This window comes from Uloborus diversus, chromosome 5, assembly GCF_026930045.1.
Source record: "Uloborus diversus isolate 005 chromosome 5, Udiv.v.3.1, whole genome shotgun sequence".
Lineage (NCBI taxonomy): Eukaryota > Metazoa > Arthropoda > Arachnida > Araneae > Uloboridae > Uloborus > Uloborus diversus.
The window spans coordinates 99,341,362-99,366,162 of NC_072735.1; the positions used below are offsets into that span (position 1 = coordinate 99,341,362).

Here is a 24,801-nt window from a genome sequence, read left to right on the forward strand (position 1 = left end):
AATGTTCACAATAAATAAATATATTAAATAGTCAAAAGAAAAAACAATTTTGACACATTTTGTTATGTTTTAGATATTTTCTCACAGAATATGGTTTTTCAAAAAAAAGTTTTGGACACTTTTGGACTCAAGGGTTTTGAACCAGATGGTAAAAACCTTGCCAACCCTGCTTTCATTTGCACACATGCACAAGCGTAAGTAAATTTGGTTAAAGTTATGAAAAAAAAGTAGTAATAATAATTAATAAATAAATAAAATAAACTCATGCATACAAATCTAAATTTAAATCAAGAATTCAACTTCTGTAACTAGATTAAAATCAGCGGCATAAATAAGTTGTATGTTCACACTGAATAAATGTTCAACATAAAACTTTACTTTGATGCATTTTATTGTTTTTGATGTTTTCTCACAAAATACGATTTCCCTAAAAATATCGTTTTGGACACTTTCGGACACAAGGGTTTTGGACAGGATGGTAAAAACCAGGGTTTTTACCGTGGTTTTTACCATAGTGTCCAAAACCTTGCCAACCCTGCTTGTTAGATCATAATCCATCAAGAAAATATAAAGAAAAATAGTAGATTCAAATGGCTAAATACAGCTGGTCTAAATGTATGATGGCAAGGGCCAATCGAAAATGTTTATATTTCTATCTATTTTTGTAAACGTAATATATCAGCATTCTATTTTTCTATTGTTTGTAAAAATCTTTAGCGCAAAAAGTGTATGTTTTTGTGATGGTATTTGCCTTTCTACTGATTTGATGGGGAGGGGGGTAATTTAGTTCTTAAATAAATAAAAGTACTACTAAGGAACTTGATGTATGAAAAATAAAAACTTCTTTTCCATGAAAAGTGTTCAAAAATTAAAAGTTATATAAATACACTAAAGAAGAAAATACTGCTTAAAATTATTTAACTTTATTTTTATTTAAGACTAATTAATTTTTCATCATCAGGTAATGAGTAGTAGTTCTCTTTTATATGGTCACATAAACACAATACTAATTAAATAAAAAAGTTAAATCTTCTAAAGTTTTCCTAGACTTCATTCATTCACTGGTATCTTGTTACTTTTTTAATTTTATCCTGATCCGTCTCAATCTGTCCCAAACTTTTTTAAGAAGATGAAATTCTGTTAAAAGACTGAATACTTTAACCCCCACTTTTAGCTTACAACGAAATGAGTCTGTCAATAGAGTTCAAAATTTATTTAACAAGAAGGCTTTAAGAACTACCGGCAAGAATTTGCTTCAAGTTAATTTGGTAAATGACACATTTACATAAAATAAACACACATTATTAAAAGTCATTTCAATAAAACACTTACTTGTGGGGGTTCAAAATTTGGTCTCCACCAATTACCAACAGTGTCTTCTATAATCCACTCCTGTTTCACCCCATCTTGTCGACCTAAAGTCTAAGGGTAAAAAGGAATTCTTATAAAACCGAATATCAGAAGAACAGAGATAAAACAAGAAAATGTTTCTTCAAAGAGTTTAGACCAAAAGTTTGCTTAAAAACATGTTAAGGACATAGCATATTTCCTTAGTGGATGTACTTTCAAACATTTAGTTAAAATTGGAACCAACATTGATAGATCTATGAATTCAACAGTACAACAGTTCTGCCAAAATTTGCATTGAAAATTGCTTACAGAAGTGGGGCAAATAATTCTGCAACAAGTGGTACAATTCTTAAATCTTTTTTAATGCAATCAATTTTATCTTTACAAAATGCAATTTGCCTTAAGCAAATGCAACAGAAATGTTAAATATACCTTTTGCCATTGTTGAGTTGTCTAAGTTGAGTTTTTAAACAAAGCACCTAGATTTTTCATTTTGATGGCTAGGAAAAGCATCTCAGATGGCTTTGAGCCACCTGGATTTAGATTCTTATCAGGGCCATATACAAGGGGAGGGGTTCTTAGGGTTCACCCCCCCCCCCCCCCCGAAAAGTTCAATTTGACATTTAAATGTTTGTTTATATTTAAAAATTTCCAAAAAATATTGTTCCAAAACTCAAATGTCTTTCATATTGTTACAAATTCTATAAATAATGATCATTTTTGTGATTAATTTGTCGTAATCTAGCTAAATCTGGCGTTTATTAAATTCTCTTTCATCTAAAATTATTGTAGTAACGTAACCTGTTAATAGTTTCTTGTAATGAATATACAGCCCATGTACATTCGGCTGAAGTATACGGTTCCCTCATTTCTGAATGATAAAATTTGAATGGAAAGAAATAAGATAACGGTCTACGATTTTTGGGAATCTTGTGGAATATTTGAGAGTTCTCTTTCGATGTCTATAAATAGCCGTCCCACATGATAAAAAGTCAGTCTCGATTGAGAAGTTGTACTGAGAGTGTATTAGCTCTGTTTATTGCGAGGCATTTCGCTGTGTTGTTTTTCGTATTTGGATGTAAATATGTGTGTAATCGTTGAGTTTACGGTGTTGATTGTTATTTGCTGATGATTAATTTAGCAGTTGTTAACGATCTCTCCTGTACATAGTGTAAATAAATCTCCTGTGTTTTTCTCAAGAACTGTGTCGTACTTTCAAGAAAGTTGGAAGTCGCACCGGAACCTTTAACAATATGTATATTAATCGCATAAAATGCTTTCATAATCGATAACCCGACCACTTGAACATTAGCACAAATTGTGCAAAGCTCCGCATGAAAGTTTTAAAACCCTCACCCGAAATTATTTTCTATATACCGTCCTGATTCTTATTTCTAACCTCCATACCCAGACAATTTTCAAGGAGATCTGAGAAATTTCGGTCAGATCCCTGCCACTCTTTTCCTAATTTTAGTGCCTCAAATCTTGATTTTTTGTGCGAATATCCTAGATTTCGTAAAAACTCTTTCCAAATTGAACTGGTCAGTGTAAATCTAGGGAAAAGGATAGAATTACTTTAGTTGATCGAAAGCATTTTCTGTGAATTTCTTAATTGCATTGCTACCCTTTTTGATACTAACAATAAACTGGTGTTTCAACAAAGAAATAAGTTAAAACAAATATACGAAATTTGAAGGACAACTCAACAAAAAATATGGGCTAATCCAGGTAAAATGATCTAGGTCATGACACCACCATCTTGGAAAAAGAAAAAGAATAAATGGGAAAAGCAAGAATTCAGTGGGATTTGCACAATACTGCTGAGTAAAAATACAAGTGCCACTGTGCTTTCATATTACAGCAAACTTTGATAAGTTTGAACTTTGATGAGACAAAAACTTTGACAAGCCGAAGCTAATATTTATTCCCATAAAATGGATAATTAATGTTATGAATTTTCGATAAGCCCAATTCCGTTGAGCCGAAATATTTGATAAGTCGAATTTTATTTCGTGACTGTAGTCAAAGTTTTCTAGTTAGCATAACTCTATAATTCAAAGTTTGTGTTGTTTTTTTTTTGATCAAAAAGTATGATCAAAAAGAAGAAAGTGGCACAATTGCACTGCATGAAAAGGCGCCTAGACAAAGTGGATCAAATAAATCTTTGAAACATAATTTGGGATTTTTTTTCCCTTCAAATAATTGCTTACTTCATTTTTTTCAGTAGAAAAGAAAAACCTGATCAGGGGGGTAACCAAAGCTTTTATTTAGTGCAGCCAAAAAGTTAGAAAATATTACAGGGAGGGGTGCGTATTCTACAAAGCTGTTGATCTTTCCAAGACTGTCTGCTTTTTTCTTCTGCTGTTGTAGAAAGCTAATGTTTTGCGGTGCCGCTTCATTGATTCCTGAACGTTTGGGATAGAACTTTAAAATAGGTTCAGAGAATATTTAAAATTTTAAGCTACCAAGAAAAAGTTGAGTTAATTTTGATTGTTTTTTGTAGCAAAGAATAAGGATATTTGCATTAAATTTTGATGTGCCCCCAAGCAAGAAAAACAGCAGATGCATGGCGCAATTTTAGGAAATCCCTTCCGAATGTCACTGACTCCCCTCTCTGATGGTTTAAAACAAGGTTGGCAAGTTTTTGGACACTACGGTAAAAACCCTGGTTTTTTACCGTCCTGTCCAAAACCCTGGTGTCCAAAAACTCTCCGAAAGTGTCCAAAACTATATTTTTAGAGAAATTGTGTTTTATGAGAAAACATCAAAAACAGAATAAAATTGTATCGAAGTAATGTTTTATATTGAACATTTATTCAATGTGAACATTCAATTTATGTTGCAGCTTATTTTAATCTAGTTACATAGAAGTTGAATTCTTGATTCAAATTTCAATTTGTATGCATGAGTTTTATGATTATTCATCAGTTTTTTTTTTTAATAATAGTAACCAAATTTCCTTATGTTTTATGCAGGGGTCTGGCCAGAGGATATTTTGGGTCCGTTAACGGGACCCTTCACAAAAATCCGATCAACCAAAACGGACCTTTCACAAAATCCCGATCAAACAAAACGGACCTTTCACAAAATCCCGATCAAACAAAACGGACCCTTCACAAAATTCTGGTAAACAAGATCGGATCTGTCACAAATTGTTTATTGAAAGAGCAAATTTGAAAGCAAAATAATGCATACTTCTGTGTATAAAACCGATCATTTTTGGAACCTTTTTTTAAGTCAAATTAGAGGGATCAGCTTATACAAAATCGGCTAATTTTGAAAAAATGAGAAGAAAAAATCGGCAACTCTTGCAATGTTCCTGCAAGCGATAAATAATTGCTACTGCCAAATAAATATAATGGTTGTTTGTTTTATCACAGCTAATTAGCAGCGGTGTTGTTGTAAACTTTTTTGAAAAGGCATTGGTAAGCACTTTTCCCCCACTCATGATTTAATAAACAATAATAATATATATCTGCGAAATGAACTTAGAACTGCAAAGGGATAGTAAGGGTGAGGAAAAAATATGATCGCTTCAGATAGGGTTACCAACTTCAAAACTATCACCACTTAGTGTCTGGCGTTGAACCTTTATAATGACTTGATTAGAAAATATTCTCATCATTTTATCCGCTGGCTTGTCAATATTTGTGTTTTTACGGTGTGGTGCGGTGCGAGGTTTAATTGTTATTTTGGGAGAAAATTATATGGATTTTGATTTTTCGATGCTAACAAGGATGATTAACTTTAAATAAACTCTTTTAATTACCGTTTTTTTTTCTTTAGATGTCTACATTTTGAAAAATGCAATCTTTTAACATCCAATATGAGAATCATATTTTGTTCTATTTTAAAGCTAACTTCGCTTTATTAGGATTCAAATAAATGAAAAGTCTCTTTATTTCTGTTAGAACTCTCATTTCAAGTTTTTAAAGCAAAATTCCATTTTCTGTTATGAGTCAAAAATTAAAATGCTGAAATAGATGGTTTATTTTATTTTATTATTATTTTTTTTGGGGGGGGGGGGGTCAACTGTGTCCACAGATATTAATGATATGCTATCATAGGACTCTAAAAAATGCAATTTTTAAAATGATTTTATCAAAAATATTTCTTTTTACAAGCCGTTTTTATACTTTTGATGCCTGCACTTTGAGAATTGCGATCTCTTTGCATCCGCTATGGGAATCCGATTTTTCGAATTTTTGATGATTATTACGCTTTGTTAAGAGGTAAACAATTGAAATATCTTTTTATTTTTGTTAAAATCACGGAATTTATAAGTTTTAAAACGACATTCTGTGCTTTTTAAGAGTATCTTGGGTCACAAAGTTGAATGCTGGACCCTATTCTGAATTTTGTTTTATTTATTTATATTTTTGTTACAATTATTTAAATATTGTACAGAAATATATCTAGTATAAAATTTAACATAATGCAGAATGGTAGATAAATATTGATACTTGAAAGAGCGATGCCCCCCCCCCCCGCCAAATATCAGAAAAAAATCCAGAATGATTTTCTCGCCATAAAAGAGGAAAACACTCAACTTTAAGTTTAATTGATGCAGTTTGTGCCATCTCTAAATTCTAAAATTTCGTTTTAACATTTTTTTTTTTTTTTTTTTTTTTGCAAAATTTTTTTGATTTTTCACAAAATTAATTCTTTTTTCACAAAATTATTTGATTTTTCACAAAAAACGGACCCTGTGAAAAATTCTGGACAGACCCCTGTTATGCATGTGTGCAAATGAAAGCAGAGTTGTGGAGGTTTTCACCGTCCTGTTCAAAACTCATGTGTCCAAAACTGACTGAAAGTGTCCAAAACTATTTTTGAGAAACTATATTTTGTGAGAAAATATCAAAAACAGAACAAAATGTGTTAAATTATGCTTTTTTTGACTATTTAATACATTTATTCAATGTGAATCTTCAAGAATATAAATATATACGTAACTTATTTATGCAGCAGATTTTAATCTAGTTAGCTAGAAATTAAATTCTTCATTAAAAATTTCAATTTGTATGCATGTTTTTTTTTTTTTTTTTTTCGTTCTATAAATCAAATTTTTTGACATTTATGCATGTGTGTTCAGAAGAAAATGTTCAAAATGTAGTGCAATAAATGTAATATATTAAAAATATGAACTAAATAAGAATAGCACAGCTTAAAATATAAGCGTTCAGTTATCAATTTCTTGTTCTTTAATCTATGATTTGAAAAATAATTTTTGTTAAAAACATCATGTAAAACTTAATTGCACCTAATATTTTTTGCACCTAAATATTGCACATTTAATAACATTCCTTTGAGTTTTAAATAGAACTGAAATTAGTTGTAGTGTTGTGAATTTCCTTTCATAACACTACCAACTGTTACATAAGGAAGTTTTTGCAATAGAGTTATTGACAATTTTTTTTCAAGTAAAATATTTTTTAATGATCATTTTGGAGAAAAATGTTATCAAATACTCATTAATAAAACCTCACTAATATCTATATTTATGCATTACAAATATTGTAGTAAATATGAATTGATAAGATTTTCACCCCTTTAGCTTTAGCCAGGGTTCATACACTTTTGGTTAAAAAAAGTTCCCTGACTTTTCCAGGTTTTCCAGGTTGTTTTTTAGAAAATTCCAGGTTACTTGCTTCATTCAAAATTTAAGTTTAAATAGTAATATTTTCAAAATAATTAAAATTGTTTAAAGTAGCAATGCAGAAGAACTGAAACTTCTCCCCTTAGATTAAAAAAAAAAAAGGATTTTTTTTCCTTTGTTTTCTCTGTCAAAATTTTAAGTTTTCTTTAAACATTTTGTTCAAAATTGTTTTAATTTGTTTACTATTTGTTGAAAACAGAGTACTTTCAACTTATTTTAGCGTTTCTTTGATGTCACGCGTAATATTATTTACGCGTTTTTGCTGTAGTCCTGCAGCAACCTTTTAGCATCCGCTTTTGGTTTACAATACTTTTTATATTTCTTATAAGTAGGTTACACAAAACATATTGAGCAAAATGCAAAGCTAAATTTCAGTATAAATATGGTTAACTTGTTGCATCAATCGGCATACCATGTAATGCATAGTAACAAAAAATCAACATCCGCCGATCATAGGCCAATGCCAATAATCTTTTTTTTTTTTTTTTCACATATTAAAGGACGCTTACATTAAAATTTCAAATTTTCTTTTCCAGAAAGTAATAGTTAATTTTCAAAAATTCATAACTTTTTGCACATTTAATGTTATTTTCAATGTTACTCATTGATATAAACATCCAATTCTGTTTCTGGAAGTTTAAGTCTACTTCCATTGTGAAAACGATCAAATATGGCGACAAAGTGAAAAATTTAAAATAATAAGTAGATTTTTGGATTTGTAGTATAAAAGTAGTAATAAATAATTAATAATCCTTAAAAAGCTACAGTAAAAGCAAAATAGTCAGTATTTAGCACATAAGAGTCTAAATCAATTAAAACAAAAAATGTTATGAAGATTAAATTTTGCATTTTTCCAGAAAATGATTACAAATTATCCGGAAAAAAAAGGCACAATTTGTGTTGTTTTCGTTTGCATTGCAATTAACATCCAATGCCGTTTTCTGGAACTTAGGCACTTAAAAAGTCTTGTGTACTTCCATCTTGGGAATGACCAAATATGGCGGCTATGCCCAAAAATAAGAAATAGTTTTTTTAATTTGTCGCATGAAGACAATTAAAAAATAATAAATCTTCATGAAACTACAATTCATTGAAAAGTTTTTAGCACATTTGCGTCCGAGGCAGTGAGGATAAGATTAAGTTTTAAGAACAAAATTTTTCATTTCTCAAGAAAATTATTTTAAATAACTATAGAAAAACAATTTGTAGACCATTTTTTGTTATTTTCATCAGTTTTCAATTAAAGAAAACATCCAATTCTGCTTTGTTTTTAGAAACTTAGGCATTTTAGGGTCGTATCTACTTCCATCTTGTGAATGACCAAAGATGGCGACTACGTTTCACACGTAGCTGAAATGATTTTCGATCAAAAAAAAAAAAAAAAACGATTTTCCCCGATCGACCCTCCCATCTACAGGTTGTGCTTCCGAAGCAGTAAATTGTCTTCTCTCCTTTTGAGTTTGTGCATAATTGCTGTTCACCTGATTTTTTTTTCCCTTGGGAACTACTGAGAGCCAAAATGGCGGCTGCTGAAGATTTTTTGGGTCGCCACTTTTTTCATTGCTTTAAAATTGTTACAATTTTTTTTAAATACATCGATAAAAATGAAGATTAGATCTCATAAAACCAAATTCCCTGGGAAAAAATTGGGAAAAAGAAAAATTTTGGGGACACATTTGGAAAATTCCCTGACATTTTTGACTATGTCATTTTAAATGATAATTCTAAGTTTTCCCCGAAGCGTGAGAACCCTGAACCGAATAGAATGTTGTGGCAACCCATCTATAACTTTAGGCAGTAGAAAGAAATGCGTTCCCCTCACTGACTCCATGCAAGAAAATCTTCGCTCTTTTGGCGCATTTTTCGTTGTGAAAAAAACGTTCATTTTTCGATTGCAGTTTTTAAGTGCCAGTCGGTTTAGATAAAAATTTAAAAATTTTTCGTGAAATCACAATAAAACGAAGACTAGACCTCATGGTACTTAATTCCTTGGGGAAAAAAAATTTTTGGAGGACAAAATTTGAAAACTCCCTGACTTTTCCCTGACATTTTTGACAGTGTCATTTTCCCTGACAATTCCCGGTTTTCCCGGAATTCCCGGAGCGTACGAACCCTGTTTAGCATAGTTTTTGGGCAGTTTTAGACAGTTTTGGACGGTAAAAAACCACCTGTTCTGTCCAAAACCAGTTTCGGACAGTCCAAAACCCAACCCTGGTTTAAAATTATCCGAAGACTATTTAATGAAAGACCTAATTTCTGCCCAAAGCAATGTTTGATTTTTAAAAAATATCTTTTTTTTTTTTACTGTAAATAAAAATTGTTATGTTCAATTATAAATTTGAACCTATAGTATACAAACTTGAATTTATAGGATTGTATTATACATTAATTGTGACTAGTATATATTGTCGCCTCAGGGCAACATTAGGGACATCAAATCCCAGGAATGACAGTAAGATATCCTACTGTTGCTTTGAGACGAAGATATTATCTGTGATATATTATTTTAGCACTTTTTTGTTTGCATTATAAATTTAATAAGAGTCAGGGGAGGTATTTTATTTAATAATATAGTTTTGTTTTCGTATTCTATAAACCGAACTTTTGATAACTCGAATTTTTTTGGCATTCTCTACAACTTCGACTTATTGAAGTTTCACTGTAACTCATTTACCAACTCAAAGGCAACCAGTTGCCCGAACCATCTAGGTCGAAAAATGGTCTGATTGGTAAAGCATTCATAATTGGAACGATGCAGGCTTTATGTGAGCCAATTGAGTGTCTTCTACGTTCTTCTGTAGTCAACAGGGTTTGAAAATATCACGATGTTTTCGAAAATATGAAAAATATCCAATGTTTTGATATATATCAGATATTTTGATATATTATCCGATATTTTCAATCACACAAACTAGTCTTTAAAATAGTAAATGAGAATCTTTAATCACTCTTTATTTTCTTACATTATTTTTGCAATATGTAGGCTTAAAAAGTAATGTTTCTATCATTATTTATATCTAATATTTTATTTTACATTTTTATAGATTTTAATGGAGTTAATTTAGTATTAGCAGTTTTACTCATATTTCCTTATTTAAACAGTTATACAATTCACAATTAAACATATGCATTAGTCGGTACACAGTCATTAGATTTTCTTTTTTTTTTCTGAACAACGTTTAATATTTAACTACGCACTTTTAATCTGTATTAAAATTTCTTCATTACTAATAATTTTATGAATCCATCCACTATAATATTAAAATCTGTTCGCGTACGTCTGTCTGTCTGTCTGAAGATCAATGTTCTCGAGAACACACTGCGAATCCGGGAGTCAAACGAGATACCGATCAATTCGAAATTTTCCAAAGAAAACAATAGGACCAATCTCATAATTGTACGACTTTAATTAGCGGAGATATTAATTAAAACGTTAATTAACATAACGCTATTCAGGAATTTTTTATTTCCTTCTGGTTGCCATTTTGCATATGGGTGAGCAAATAAAATTCTAATAATTGTGTCAAAAGAGAGATTTTTTTGGCTGCTGTCCAAATCTTAAAACAACGTTTCCATCTAGAATTTCATTTTTAATTAGTTTAAAATTGGTTTGCTCTATTCGGACATTTATTGTCTGTCCTTTCTTATTTTTTCACATTCAACGTTCTTAACTCTTTTCAGCATATGAAAAATGTTTCTTTAGTAATGTTTATTGATTGAAGTGTAAGTTTATCATTCACCGGCCTCATATTTGGGTACATTTAGGATGTGCGACTAATTATGTTTATTTTGTTGGACTTTTTTTCCGTCACATGGGTGAGTTTTCGAATTGTAATAAATCTCTTTTTCCTTCCTGTTGCGGTTTTTGCAATACAGTTTGTATCGTTAAAAGAACACGTTAAATTAAGATTGTTTGGATTTCTTTAAGAGAAACAGAGTTGAACAAAAAAGATTGTTTTTAAGGATTTTAACTAAAGCTTAATTGGAATAAGATGGCTTGATATTAAATTAATGCTTATTGGTATTTAATAAGTCTTGGTGCTTTAGTTTCTGTAATCAACAAAAAAGTGTGTGTCATTTTATGTAAAAAGCTGATTGTAATTGTACATAAATATTTCAGACATATTCTATCAGATTTAGTTCAGTTTAAAGTGAGCACATATTATAGTTGAAAATGCATATATTTTCATCTTTTGTGCTAATTGAAAATACTCATAACTTGTATTATTGATAAATATGATTAAAGTTAAAGAGGTTTTTGCCAAAAATATGCTCTACTGGTGTTTTGCAAACCTTGCATTACGCGTAATTATTTACTCCTTAGTGCTTTAGAAACTGATGTCAGAATAATACAAAAACATAAATTGAACAGCTCTGTCATTTTTTAAGTAGCCCGTGCAACGCCGGGCACGCAGGCTAGTATTATATAAAAAAGGAATATTATGTTACTTTGTTTTATTAATGATGTATTAATACATCATAAAAATATAACACATGACTTCTTGGCTATTTTTGATAGTAAATGAACAATATTACTACAATTAATATAATTTTTATTTTGAAAATACTGTAGTTAAAAAATAAATATTGAAAATTTCAAAATATCAAGATAATTTCATAATAAATATTGGATATATATTGTGATACATATCGACTGATATATATTGGTGAACCCTGGTTGTCAAATCTGTTGCAGTCACAAAATTCTCAGAGTTCCAACTGAATAATACCTCTGGGGGTGTTGGTTCAAGGGTTGCTTGGCTCGAGGTCTGGATAAAAAAAAAACAGGAAGTAGTAGGAATGGGGACATTAAGGTGCACTCAAGAGCCCAATCCAGGATTTTTTTCTCAATACCTATTTTTGTGAAAGTGTTGCCAATCAATATTCTTTTTTTTTTTCTTTCTTTTTCGTTTTTTTTTAAGTTTTTTTTCAACAGCATTAATTTTTTGATCAATACTACAAAAAAGTTGTTACCTAAGTGATTGCTCATTTAAATCATCTAAGCATTTTATTTTACAAGTAAACCCAGTTTTAAACAGAAATACAAGTTTTCTACTTTAAAATGTGGGTTTTTGTGAAAGTTTCGATTTTTCAATACTGTTTTGTGACTGTGCTGATTTTCAAAGTTAGCTTTGTGAAGCTGCTGATTTTATTACTTGATTTTTGTGAAATAGCAATTTTAAAATAAGATTTTTGTGAAAGGACCGAAAAACGGTAGTAAAATTAGTCTGTATTTGGCCTTGGTGCTGTAGCACCTGCACAATTTTGTGTGTTCCAGTTGAAATACAGAGGTAATCACTACTTTTCATCCAAAACTAACAAAAAAGTATATTTTAGGGAAAAATTAAAGTGTTTCATTTAGGGAACAAATGATTTGGAGACGTCCTACACAGATATTTACTTTACACATGAAAATTTGTTTAGTTACTTTATGAAAGTAGCTAAATAATTAAATACCTCAGTCATTAATCTTTTTAAACCATCAAGTTCATCTTCCCCAGCTTCTAGTTCACCACCAGGTCTACATTTAAAAAAAAAAAAAGATAATTATTATTATACTTGTTGAAAAGGTTTTCAACAGAAATGTTCAAGCAAAAATCAAAACACAAGAATTTGAATACATTATTTTAAAGTAAGAAAAACAATACAAAATTTGCAAAAACTGAATGAAATATTGGAATTAATCCTCATGAATATTTTAGGGATGTCAGGACATATATATTTCCTCCTGCACTAAAAAATCCATCACTTAATTTCATTATTTCACTTGTCATTTGATTTTTTTTTTAATCTCAAGCACATGTTTTAAATTTTTCAATGTTTCAACATGCTTCATATGTCAATATTTTTTCTCTATGCGCTCCATTTAGCTTGGATTTTTAAGATTACTTTAAGAATAAAAGTCTTGCATTAAGTGATTACCAATAACAAAAACAAATTTCTACTTAGTAAAAAGTGCCGGCGGAATACAAACAACCACTAGTGCAGCCAGAAAAACCTTCTGGATGGGTTTTTTTGATCAAAAAGTTCTTTCATGTGTTTCAACTATTGTATTAGAATATGCATTTATGTTAAAATCAATGTCTCTGGGAGGTGTTTTCATCCCCCCTCCCCTTCTCTGTGCCACCGTAAATAACTAATTGAAAAAATTTATGAAATGCTATTTTGGAAAAAAAAAAAGATAAATGTGGAGAAATTGTAGTACAGTATCCCGCTACTAATAAAATCACAGGATCATAAAGCCAGCCGCATTTTAAAACCAAATCTGGAAGAACGCAATCATTGCAATATCAAAAGATGTTAAACCACCCTTTTACAAAATTACTATTGCCGTTTTATAAAATTATTTTTGGACATCATACATTCATTTACATGGAGTGGCCGTCGAAATAACAAAACTAACACATGAATAATAACTCAGATAGGCCAATAAAGTATGGTTTTAAAATAATTCTGTGGTGATAATTACAGATTCTTACAACACATTTTTGGGTGTATATTCATTCATAGATGATCTGCCAGACTTGTTGTTAGAAGCAATTTTTATGAGTAAACTTTTATTATCTCTCAGAAAATGTCACAACTTTCTGCATGCAGGGTTTGAAATAGGGCGTGGGAATGCGCAAAACACATAAAAAGTTGGGAAATCATGCACAGTTTAAAATGCAGTGCAGGAGTTTCCCATCTTTAAATTTGGGTACACTATCACTGCCGCGATCACCAAAAAAGTGATAATAATTCAGTATGGCAACAGTAACTATCTTTCTATTGTTTTAATCTGCTACTCCCTACTACTACTATCTACTAAGAAAAAAATGAAAGAACATATTCTGACAGCACTGAAGTCGGAGACGGAGCTTCCCCCTCCATGTATATCTTTTTCTTTTAACTGGGAAGAAACAATTAAGAGTAATTTACAGTAGAAACCGTCAGGGGCCCCATGCTGGGCACCAAATAGGGAGGTGGAAAGACCAGCTATAAGGGCGCCAGGTTTTATAAGTCAGCGGTGTATCCGACCAATAAATGGGGGAGGGGGGAATGAGTTATAAAAATTAATTTAAAGAAACTGAAGTTAAGAAAAGAAGCATGACGTATTTTTTTCATAAAATAATTATTGTGATTAAACGAGTTTGAGTGAAAATTAAGTCCAAACTGATCCAAAAACGTAGCTTTCTTAGACCATCTTCGATGATGTTAGGAAATAAAGGATTACGGATTTAGGGGCTCTTCTCCGGAATTTCTTTGAAATTGAAGTCTTGAAAACTCAAACGCTGGCTCCTGACGTTAGAGAAATTAACGAAATTTAGAACTTTCCCTGGAAAGTTTTTTAAAATTTAAGTTCAAAAAAAAAACTGAATTTTTGGAGGAACTTTTGCCCGGAAATTTTTGGAAGTTAAAATTTTAAACATGCAAAAGTTAACCATTTTTAGTAGCTTTATGGGAAGTAATCGGTTTCGGGGACTTCTCCCCAGTCACTTTTGGTTATTGAAGTTTCCAAAACACAATTTCGGTCAATCTTCATATTTTGGTAGAGGGGATGGATCGTAAGCCTAAAAATGCAACTAACTGTAGGCCATCTTTGATGGCCTTAGGCGAAAATATGGGGTTCAGCACCGCCGGAATTGCTTGATAATCAAGTTCAAAAAAGCATTTTCAGACATTTTTGTGATGTTAGGGAGATACAGGGTTCATACTCTGTTTGGATGAAAAAATTCCATGACTTTTCCAAGACTTTTTCATGACTTCAATGAAAATTTTCATGACCTCGTTACACGAAGAGAATAGCACTATTTAATCTCAAACTTGGTAATATTTGGAAATGAGCATTAGCAAAACATCTATATGAATGCCACAGCCTCATTGAAGCACTTAATCGTTGTGGAAAAAATATAAGTGCACACTTAAAAAACTAAACTATTCTTATTTTTCTTCATCATAAAAATTTAAGTAAACTAAAAATGCAGTGAAGCAAATATGATGATGCTTATATGTCTGATTTTTTTAAAAAAACAGGCAGAATGATATTGAATGGGACAAAGGTTGAATGAGTCATCACTAAGTTTCAATAAATTTGCTTCAAAAGTTACCTTTTAGTGTCAACAGTGCCTTTAATCATCCACGTAACTCAACAGTATTTTGGTTCTTTAAAGTAAAGCCACATAGTTTAGTTCTGTATGTTTCCAAACCAGATCTTTTTTGAAAAAAACCATTCAGTAATGAATCTATCTTCTGATTCAAAAGTATATTTGTTTTTTTACAAATTTGCATATTTTCAAATGCATATAAATTAATAGGTACAGAAATTCCAGAACACGTTTAATTCCCGACAGTGAACGTAGCAGTGGAACGCATGGATTAGTTTTTCGTGCGGTATGTTGGGCACTACTGTTTTAGAGCATTAGAATTCCTCTTTTTCTGTATTCCGTCGCCTGACTTAAGATCTTTATTTTCTAAAACATTCAACAAATTAAGATAAGCTCTGAAAATTTTAATGATAAAGTTCTTACAAAAGATGGAATCGAACTCGCATGCAACTGAATTGCTTTTTTTGAGTGGGCGTGGCAAAACTAAGAACGTGAAATTTTGCTACTACAGAATATGAAACATAAGAAGGGTTGAAAATAACAGAAAATTCAAAACAAGTGATGGCCAGGCAGTAAAATCACATCGCAAAAAATAGCAAGCGGCAGCGACAGAAGTGGATTCAATGAGATTTCAAAATTCAGATTTTAATTTTTGGATTGTTCAATTTGCCACTTTTAATAGCTTTTATGTGCCATATTGTTAAATAACTCAAGATTTCTAATGCTCCTTTAGTTACTGTTCCTTTCTCTTTGTCCAGGACATTTTTCCATGACTTGAAATAAATTTCCATGACTTTCAATGAAAATTTCAATTTTCCATGACTTTTCCAGGTCAGAAATTCTGTTATTTTTTTTCCATGACTTTCCAGGATTTCCATGACCCGTACGAACCCTGGAGATAGGTTCTGTGATCTTCCTCTGGAAGTTTTTCGATATTGAAGTTTTAAAACGGGATTGTAGACTTTTTTGGTAATGTAGGGGGAAGAGATGGGATTCAAGTTATCTTTCACTGCCATATTAAGAAACAGAAGGTCCAAAACGCAAAATTTTGGACTTCAATGCCATGGGAAGGTCTCGGGGGCTCACTCCTTGGAAAATGTTTAGAAATTCAGGTTGTAAAAGCACAGTTGCATATCTATTTCTGCCAGTTTGGCAAAAAAAATGATTAAAACATTTTTCCACGAGTAATTACCGGTTTATCCACCTTTGACAAAAACATGCCGACCAGGCCCGGATCTATAAATGTTTGGCCTCTTCATAAAGACCAGTAGTGTATGTGTATCTTTGCAACGTTATAAGTCTTAGTGCTAGCTTTTTCAATCAATTTCTTAGACAGTTTGGCCCTTTAAGGACGTGGGCACCCCTGCACTGCGGGTACGCAGATAAGGGCTTGATGCCAACTCTACTATATATGATCATTATAAATGCAGCCATCATGTTATTTTTGTAAATATACTTACAATTTAAAAAATGTTGTGCCAAGTTGTAATAACAAAACATGGGGTAACCCATGCTCATGGACAAGAAGAACCCCTTCGGCAGAACGCCTCATGCCAATTTTTTCAAACTCCTCTCGCATCCTTCTGAATCTAGCAGGTACTGAGCTATCACGTTCATAGAGAGGCTCCTTTGTTCCAAATGTGTAATTTGTAAGAGGATACCTATAAAGAATTAACCAAGAAATTTAATAAAACAATACTACTACTAAACTTTAAAACCTTTTCTGAAGAAAATTTAAAGATTTTTTGAGAAAAATCATATGTTGAAGTAGAATATTTTACTACAACAGTAAACTCCTTACCTGATAATTACAAAACGGCAAGTTTTTCACACTTTGTTTTGTTTAAACTGCATCATTCGATTCATTCCACCATAAAACAGCAAAAATATTTTTAACTTTTGTTTTTTTTTTCTTTTTGAAGAAAAATTGATACACTATTTTTTTTTTTTTTTTTTTGTTTTGTTTTGTTTCTGGACAGTTAATCAGCACGGAAAAAAGAAATGACAAAAAAAAAAACAACTGGGTTCACATAAAAGAAACATGGGATTACTACAAGCAGTTAGTTTTTAAAAGGCAGGCCTGTACATTTAAAAATTTAAGAATACAAGTGTGCACTTTTAAAATATTGTCTAATATTTTTCAGTAAGAAGCATTAAATATTAATCTTTAAAAATATTCTTTTGGAAGAAACTAATAAGTTGCAGAATTATTTTACTTTCTCTTTCATAAATTAATGCAGTCAGCTGCTTTTGCTGAAACTACTTTAACTGGAACTTAAGCTTTCTTAAGTTGCTGACTTAGCAACATTCAAAAATTTTATTTCAATAACTTATTCAAAACAATAGTTCTTTTTTTTTTTTTTTTGTAAGTTCTTAATGATTAAAATGTTATCCAGTTTATTATCAGACAGAGAACTGCACAGCTCTGTCCTCGCCTATCCGACACTACGAAATATTCTTTTGCACTCTGCATTGCTGTGAGGTATGGCTAAAATGGAAAGCATAGAAAAGGAGAACATTTCATATTTCAATAAACCATTGACATCAACTAATTTCTTCAATACAGCCTATTTTTTACCCATCCTCTCCCTTTTCAGCACATCGTGCAAATCATCTATTTGTACAGAGCGAAATTCACTTTGGAGCTTATCTTAGGTTTCTTATCTGCAGTTTCTCTATTCTTATGAATCAACATAACAGGAAACTCATTAAAAAAAAAAAACAATACCAGAGATCATAAACCTAATTATCTTACAATTATGCCATAACATCTTACAAACTTACAATACCTCCAAAAATCTTACAATGTAAGGCAAAATCTTACAAGTTCGGCAGTTATGGAGTTAGAACAAAAATTTTGAACATTTGGATTTTTATTAAAATATCTGAAAATTGACCATTTTTTACCTTTTTTTCAAACTTTGCTGCCATTGCTCGATCTAAAGACATATTTTTTCCCCCATGTTTAGGATGGCAATGCACAACTTTTTTGTTATTAGAAGTTGCTTATCAAAAATTTCCTTTTTTCGGCCCACTCTATTGGTAACCCTATCTGAAGCGATCACATCCCCCCCCCCCCCCCCACCCTACTATCCTTTGCCTTTGCAGCTCGAAGTTCATTTCCCTGTATATTATTGATTATTAAATCATGAGCAATGAGAAAAGTGCCTTTTCAGAGAAGGTTGACGCTTTTTCAGAGAAGTTTACAACAACACTGCTGCACAAAACTAACAAGCAAAATTATAAACCAAACTGACTTTCAGCTGTTAATTTAATTCAAAGAAACAAAAAGAATTAAACAAGTATTACATTTATTTGGCTGTAGTAGTTATTTATTGCTTACAGGAGCATCACAAGAGAGTGCCACTTTTTTTTTTTTTTTTTTTTTTGGCAAAATTAGCAGATTTTGTAATTGCTGATCCCTCAAATGTAACTTTAAAAAAACGTTCCAAAAATTATCATTTTTATTAGAGACGAACCGAGTAGCACTTTGGCCGAGTAGCCGAGTACGGAGTTACCGAGTACTCGGCCTTTCACTACTCGGCCGAGTTACCAATTATGTTTAAGAAGAACCACCGATACACATGTGATGAATTTTGAACTTATTGGAATAGTAGTATAGACCTCCTTGTCCATATAAAAGTTTTTAAAACTAAATTCTTGCTGAAATGTAACTACTAGGGTGGAACGAAAAAAACAAAATTTTTATTTTGGAATTGTAATAGTGCAGAAAAGTTGCAATTGGTTAAGATTTACAAAACAAAACAAAAATTTTTAAAATCGGATAATATCTTCCGATCCGGCAACGAGCCTAAAATTTTTAAAAATGGAAAATTTCATGTGTTTTTAGCGATTTTTTAAAAATTTTGCTCCAACGTTTCTTTTTAATACTCTAAGACGGAAAAGTTACGATTGCTGAAGCCTTCCGAAATTTAAAAAAACATATTGAAATCAAATACCTTCTGATCCAGGAACAAGCATGAAAAGTAGAAAAAAAGGGAGAATTTCATCTTTTCTTATAGTGATTAAAAAGTAAATTGTTCTTGTTTTTTCCCCCGGTGTTACAGGGAAAAGCCTTTTAAAAAACACTATATTACACATAAACATTAATTTATTTCTTGACTTTTAAGTTATCTTCTAAACATGCAAAACTACCATTCTTTAGAAAGAAAGAGTTTCTTTCAATGACAGGGTAAACAACCTGTTTTAGATTGTCAGGTAAGTATCGACAGGTTTGAATTGTTCTGTAAACATGAATGGCACCGTCTGTGAAATTTTTGCGGTTCTTTATTTCAAACCAGACCGGCATGTAACATCTCAAAATAAAAGTCACTATGTCTTTTAAGTCACCTGATGGGATCGATACACTTACGTACAGTCTAAGGACTCTATTTGCACAAGTGAGCCATCTGGAATGTGAGAGTGGGCCGGGGTCACGATTTGACAAATCAATTGGGCAATTGCCAAACTTTATTGCCTGAGATATATCTAAAAGATATCTTTGATCCTTGCTCAAGCACTTTCTGTTTACATCTGGAATTGTACAGTCAATTGCTTGAAAATCTATTACTGGCAGTTTTTCGCAACCTCTGAGTTGTTCTCCTATTGGTCCAGAAAACGAATTTGGGCCAGTTGTTCCACCATCCAAATACCGAAAAAGATGGCGAAAAGGCAACTCAATGAAATGTAATAAACAAATAGCCCATTGCAATGGTCGTCCAATATAAATTTCAAATTGACGAATCGCGCCACTTTTCCACCCAATATTGATTTTAGTACCATCGCAACCTACGATGGCTAAATCATCCAGTGAAATTCTTTGTTCATTTAGATATGAAACAATGCTATTCACTATGTCTTTGGCTGATCCAGAGTTTGGAGACACGTGGCCAATATAAACGGAATCAGGTTCTTTGATAATAGAATAATGCTCTTCTTTCACTGTTCGCCGAAATTGCTTTGATTCAATCTTGTCTATATATAAAGTATCATCTTTCCTTCCGTCAAAATAAATATCACGAACAGAGTCTTGTTTAATGCCACTTTGCAGATCTTTTCTATTTTGGCTCTTTTCTCTCCTAATTTTTTGTCTATCAACAACTTTAGAAGTATCTGTTTCAGTCACTAAGCCAACCTCTTGAAGCACACTGGATGCTATGGCAGCAGTTGCACGATCAGATACGCCGTAATGATCGCTACTTAGTGCCGTAGTTTTCAGCTTAATCCTCATCTGCCACCGGGTTTTCTTCTCTGAGTCGGTTGACTTGTAATCATTATCAGGTTCTCCCTTGACTGAACAACTTGGTTGTTCTTCATTTGAAAGATCAGATTCATCTTTCATGACTGAAACGCACTCAGTAACTTTTCGTTTTAAGGCATAGGCTTTTCTTTGAAATCTTTTTTTTCGACCTTTTTGTTTCCTTTTGGTCCAAAGTTCCAATTTTTCCTATGATATGTTTCCTCTGAAGATAGAGAAATCTTTGTTCAGAGATCGGTATCTTTTTAGATTTTTCACACATACATTTCATGTAAATTGGATATTCACAAATGTCTAGGGTCTTTTTACAAGTGCAAATAACATTCATTACGCAAATAACATTCATTACGCACTTACACGCAGAGACGTCAAAGAGTTTCCTTGCTTCACTTTTAAATTCATCAATCCTTTCTGTAAACTTTGGTTTATCCTTGTCTCGGTTGTAAGATCTCATGAAATTGAGATATTTTTTGTAGAAGATATCAATGAGCTGAGCAATTCTTTTCAGGGAAGCTGTAGGAATCGAGGCCTTATCAAAGATACATTTAACTTTTTGCGCCACTATGTCCTTAACAATGGAAAAACTCACTTTCGTGTTATTGACTTTTCTAGCTAACTCAAATCTCTCTTGAAAGCAACTTTGAAGTACATTTTCATAAGTAGGGAGCTTATTTGTTGGCAAATCTCTCGGGTAGCCAAATATAGGGCACTCAAAGGACTTTCTCGTAATTCTTTTCTGCGAAGATGGATTCATGTTTGAAACACGTTTAGCAGAGCAAATCGACTTCACACGCACATTAGAAAGAATGAGAAATACTGATGCCAGCACGACTGCTTTATTCATTTAAGTAAGATACCTATAGACACAAGCCAACTAATGGGGCGTATTAGATGCATACACTGTACTGAGCGGCATAAACAAATATAAATCTCGCGTGATTAAAGGGCCATGTGTACAATTTCACAGGCAGGCTAATACTAAAATATCACATTTCTTTTATAAACAAACGTTCTTCCATTAGTATTTCATACCGAACTTATGAGGATCATTAAACTAAAATAAAAAAAAAAGCTGAAAAAGGGCTTTTTAAAGTTTACATTTTTTCAAACATGTAGGTTCGTTGCACAATCGGAAGATATTGTTTTATTTCAAAAAGATATTTTTTTTTTGTTTTGAAGTCTTCACTAAACGTAACTTCTCCGTTCTGTAGCCTGAAAAAGTACATTGAATCAAAAATGTTAAAAATTCGGAAAAAAACCTGAAATTCTCAACTTTTTAGAATTTTTAGGCTTGTTTCTGGATCAGAAGGTATTATTCGATTTCGATTTTTTTTTTCTGAAGGCTTTACCAATCGTAACTTTTCCGTCTTAGAGCCTTAAAAAGAAACATTAAAACAAAATTTTTGAAAAATCACTAAGAAAACACGAAATTTTCCATTTTTTCAAATATTCAGGCTTGTTGCGGGATCGGAAGATATTATCCGATTTTTAAAATTTTTCTTTTGTTTTGAAAGTCTTCACCAATTGCAACTTTCCCGCACTATTACGATTCGATGATTACTTTTGTCGGATGCCTCTAAATCCACGAGCTCACATTTTGTGCACTGAAAAAGGAATTCCTTGTAATGCCAAAACACGTGTCTGCACTGTGCTTTTAACGTTGTTTTATTTCCTTTTATTTTTTAAGCAAAGGTTTTTTTATATTTCTTATAACTAATTTTTGTATGTAGCAAAAATCCATTTTTGATATAAAAATTCCATATATTCCTATACATACCTTTTTTGCACTATTTTTAATAAATAAGTTTTATTAACTTTGGGGGCATTAAAATAAAGCTTTAATCCATTGAAGCATTACAAACTTCATTATTCTCAAAATTTAAATTTGACTTGTAAATGATTGCAGAACATTATGAACATTATCATGCTTGAGCTTTTTTATAAATTTTAATATCTGTCTTGGACAAAATTCAATTTTTTGCAACTACTCGGTATTGGCCAAGTATCTGATCAAAGTTTGGCCGAGTACCGAGTACTCGGCAAATTGGCCGAGTACTGAGTAGTTACCGAGTACTCGGTACGTCTCTAGTTTTTATGTGCGGAAATATGCGCAATTTTGATTCGAGATTTGCTCTTTCTATGAACAATTTGTGAAAGATCCGTTTTGTTTATCAGAATTTTGTGAAAGGTCTGTTTTGGTTAATCGGGATTTTGTGAAAGGTCCATTTTGGTTGATCGAATTTTTGTGAGGGCTCCGTTAAAGGACCCAAATTTCCTCTGGCTAGACCCCTGTTGTATTTTGGGCAAAAACAGGAAAATGTTTCTAAGAACGTACCCAATATCAAACAGGGGTGGGGGGGGGGCAGCTAGGTTTTCTATAAAACTAATTCATCCCAATCCAATAAAAGAATATAGCTAAGATTTTTATCAAATAAAACAGACTACGAGGCTGGTGAAATTGGGCTGCTACAATAGCAATTTATTGCTTTTTTGGTATTTTCTGTAGTTTATCAGAAAATGAAAACAAAACTGACAGTGAATATTATCTTAAAATTAATTGGTAATTTTCAAAACCGACTTTACTGACTAAATTCTAAAAAAACTGACAATTTTTAAATTACTGACTTAAACTTTACTGACCAGTTTTTGCCCTGCTATTTCAGAGAATTATCGGGAGGAAGAGGAAGGGGGTCTGCAAACTTCCACTGGTTCCATAAATGAAAACGAGTTACTGTCAGATATAGCACCACAGCAAGGAAAGTGGCAGAACTCAAAAAAAACAGCTCAAGAAAATAAAGGTTTTATTTACTGGTTAGCTTTTGTGTGTTATCTAAATTAACAATACATCTTCAAGAGTTTGAAATTTCTTCTTCAAAATTATGAAATTTGAATATGTGTCACTTTTGATTCTATCAATTTTACCACACCACACAGCAGTTATGAAAGTGAGTTTTGTGGCAAGAAAGAGCATAAAATTTAGATTTTAAATCAATTGGTAGCTAGTACATTTCTCCCAAATTTTTAGTTGCGTCACTGTCCTTGTTGGTGTGCGATATCTTGTAATTGACTATCTCGTAATCTCGTCTATAAATGTTGACTGTTTCGTTCAAAATCCTATATCAGTGTGGTGATATCAAATAGATTTGATATTTTGAAAGTAATACCAGCCTCCATAAACAATCATATGTAGGATAAAAACTAGGGCCATCAATTTCAACCTTTTTTTTTTCACGGGGAGGAGGGTGATTTATAGTTTTCAACACATCAAGCTGCATAAAAATGCATAATTTCAGTATGTGTTTAAAAATCAAGTAAGGAGTCACTTGAGCGCCCCCCCCCCCTCCTCCCTCAGTTCCATATGATGGGTCTCAATAAGACAAGATTACTCGAATCTTTGGAAAGCATTTAAGGAACTGACAAGTTGGTTATAGTTCTGCGCAAATATTTAGCATCAGTTGATTTATTGCATTTTTATGTAGAGGGATACATTAACTAGAGTTTTATTTTGACATTGAATAAAAAGCAGCAACTACTCCAAGCTTTAGCAGGTAACACAATTCAAGCAACGGAATTATTGTGATGAAATGGTCTATACTGGTTGGAAAATAATTACTCAACAAAATAGGCACAACAGAACAAATGCGAATCTTAAAAAAAAAAAAAAAATAGTCCTATGGTGTTGACATAAACCGGTACCGTGACACAAAATGGCGGCTCAGAACACAAATGCAATTTATATGAGAAAATCCCACATAGTTTCATACTCACAAGCTAATCGAGCGATTAAGAGTAGCATTTAGAGAAGTACTGTTGCCCGTCATGTATTTTCCCGTGTACTGATTGTTTTGATTTGTTGATTTAGGCCATCCTGAGCTTGAACGACTCGAATGAGACGCCATAATGGTATAACAGTTACAGTTGTGATCACCGACTGTTGAAAACAAAGGGGAGGAAAAAAAAGCTCCTACATTGGTAAAGTCGTGTTCGGCTGAGATTACCGGTTTACGTAAACCCCCCCAAAAAGAGGAAAATACCCCTTTAAACACCCGCTCCTAAAAATTTCAATGGCACAGATGCGCCATGACCTCCTTCGAGTGTACCTCAGGGATTCCTCGTAGGCTTTAAAATTTATTGAAGTAAAAAAATATTCATGATAAATCTATTACAAGCATTTAAATTCCTTCCAAAGTGAGGAATATATTTTTTGGCGAGAATCTTACCAGCGTAGAACGATCGTCATTATAAAAAATCTCTATTTACTTTTTTATACACTCATGTTTGTGAAAATTCGCAACTCAGCTCTTGAATACGCTACCTTGGGGTGATTTATAAAATCAAAGAAAAAGGTAAAACATTGCGTTCCACGTGTGTCTGTTGGTAAACATAGGCCGTTTGTTATGAGTATTTGTTAACGCATTTGATGTGTCTTAGATTCGCAACTACAACAAACT

General features: G+C 32.1%; 1 protein-coding gene across 1 annotated transcript in view; it reads right to left on the minus strand.

The window, feature by feature from the left end:
* Nucleotides 1-24,261, minus strand: part of LOC129221975 (cleavage and polyadenylation specificity factor subunit 5-like) — a 46,683-nt gene extending 22,422 nt beyond the window's left edge. The window contains exons 1-4 of the mRNA XM_054856383.1: nucleotides 24,119-24,261; nucleotides 16,554-16,754; nucleotides 12,467-12,530; nucleotides 1,333-1,422 (exon numbers count right to left, since the gene is read on the minus strand). Coding sequence (XP_054712358.1) covers nucleotides 1,333-1,422; nucleotides 12,467-12,530; nucleotides 16,554-16,754; nucleotides 24,119-24,249 — 486 coding nt within the window. The 5' untranslated portion in view covers nucleotides 24,250-24,261. The remainder of the gene's footprint in view (nucleotides 1-1,332; nucleotides 1,423-12,466; nucleotides 12,531-16,553; nucleotides 16,755-24,118) is intronic.
* Nucleotides 24,262-24,801: the final 540 nt, after the last annotated feature.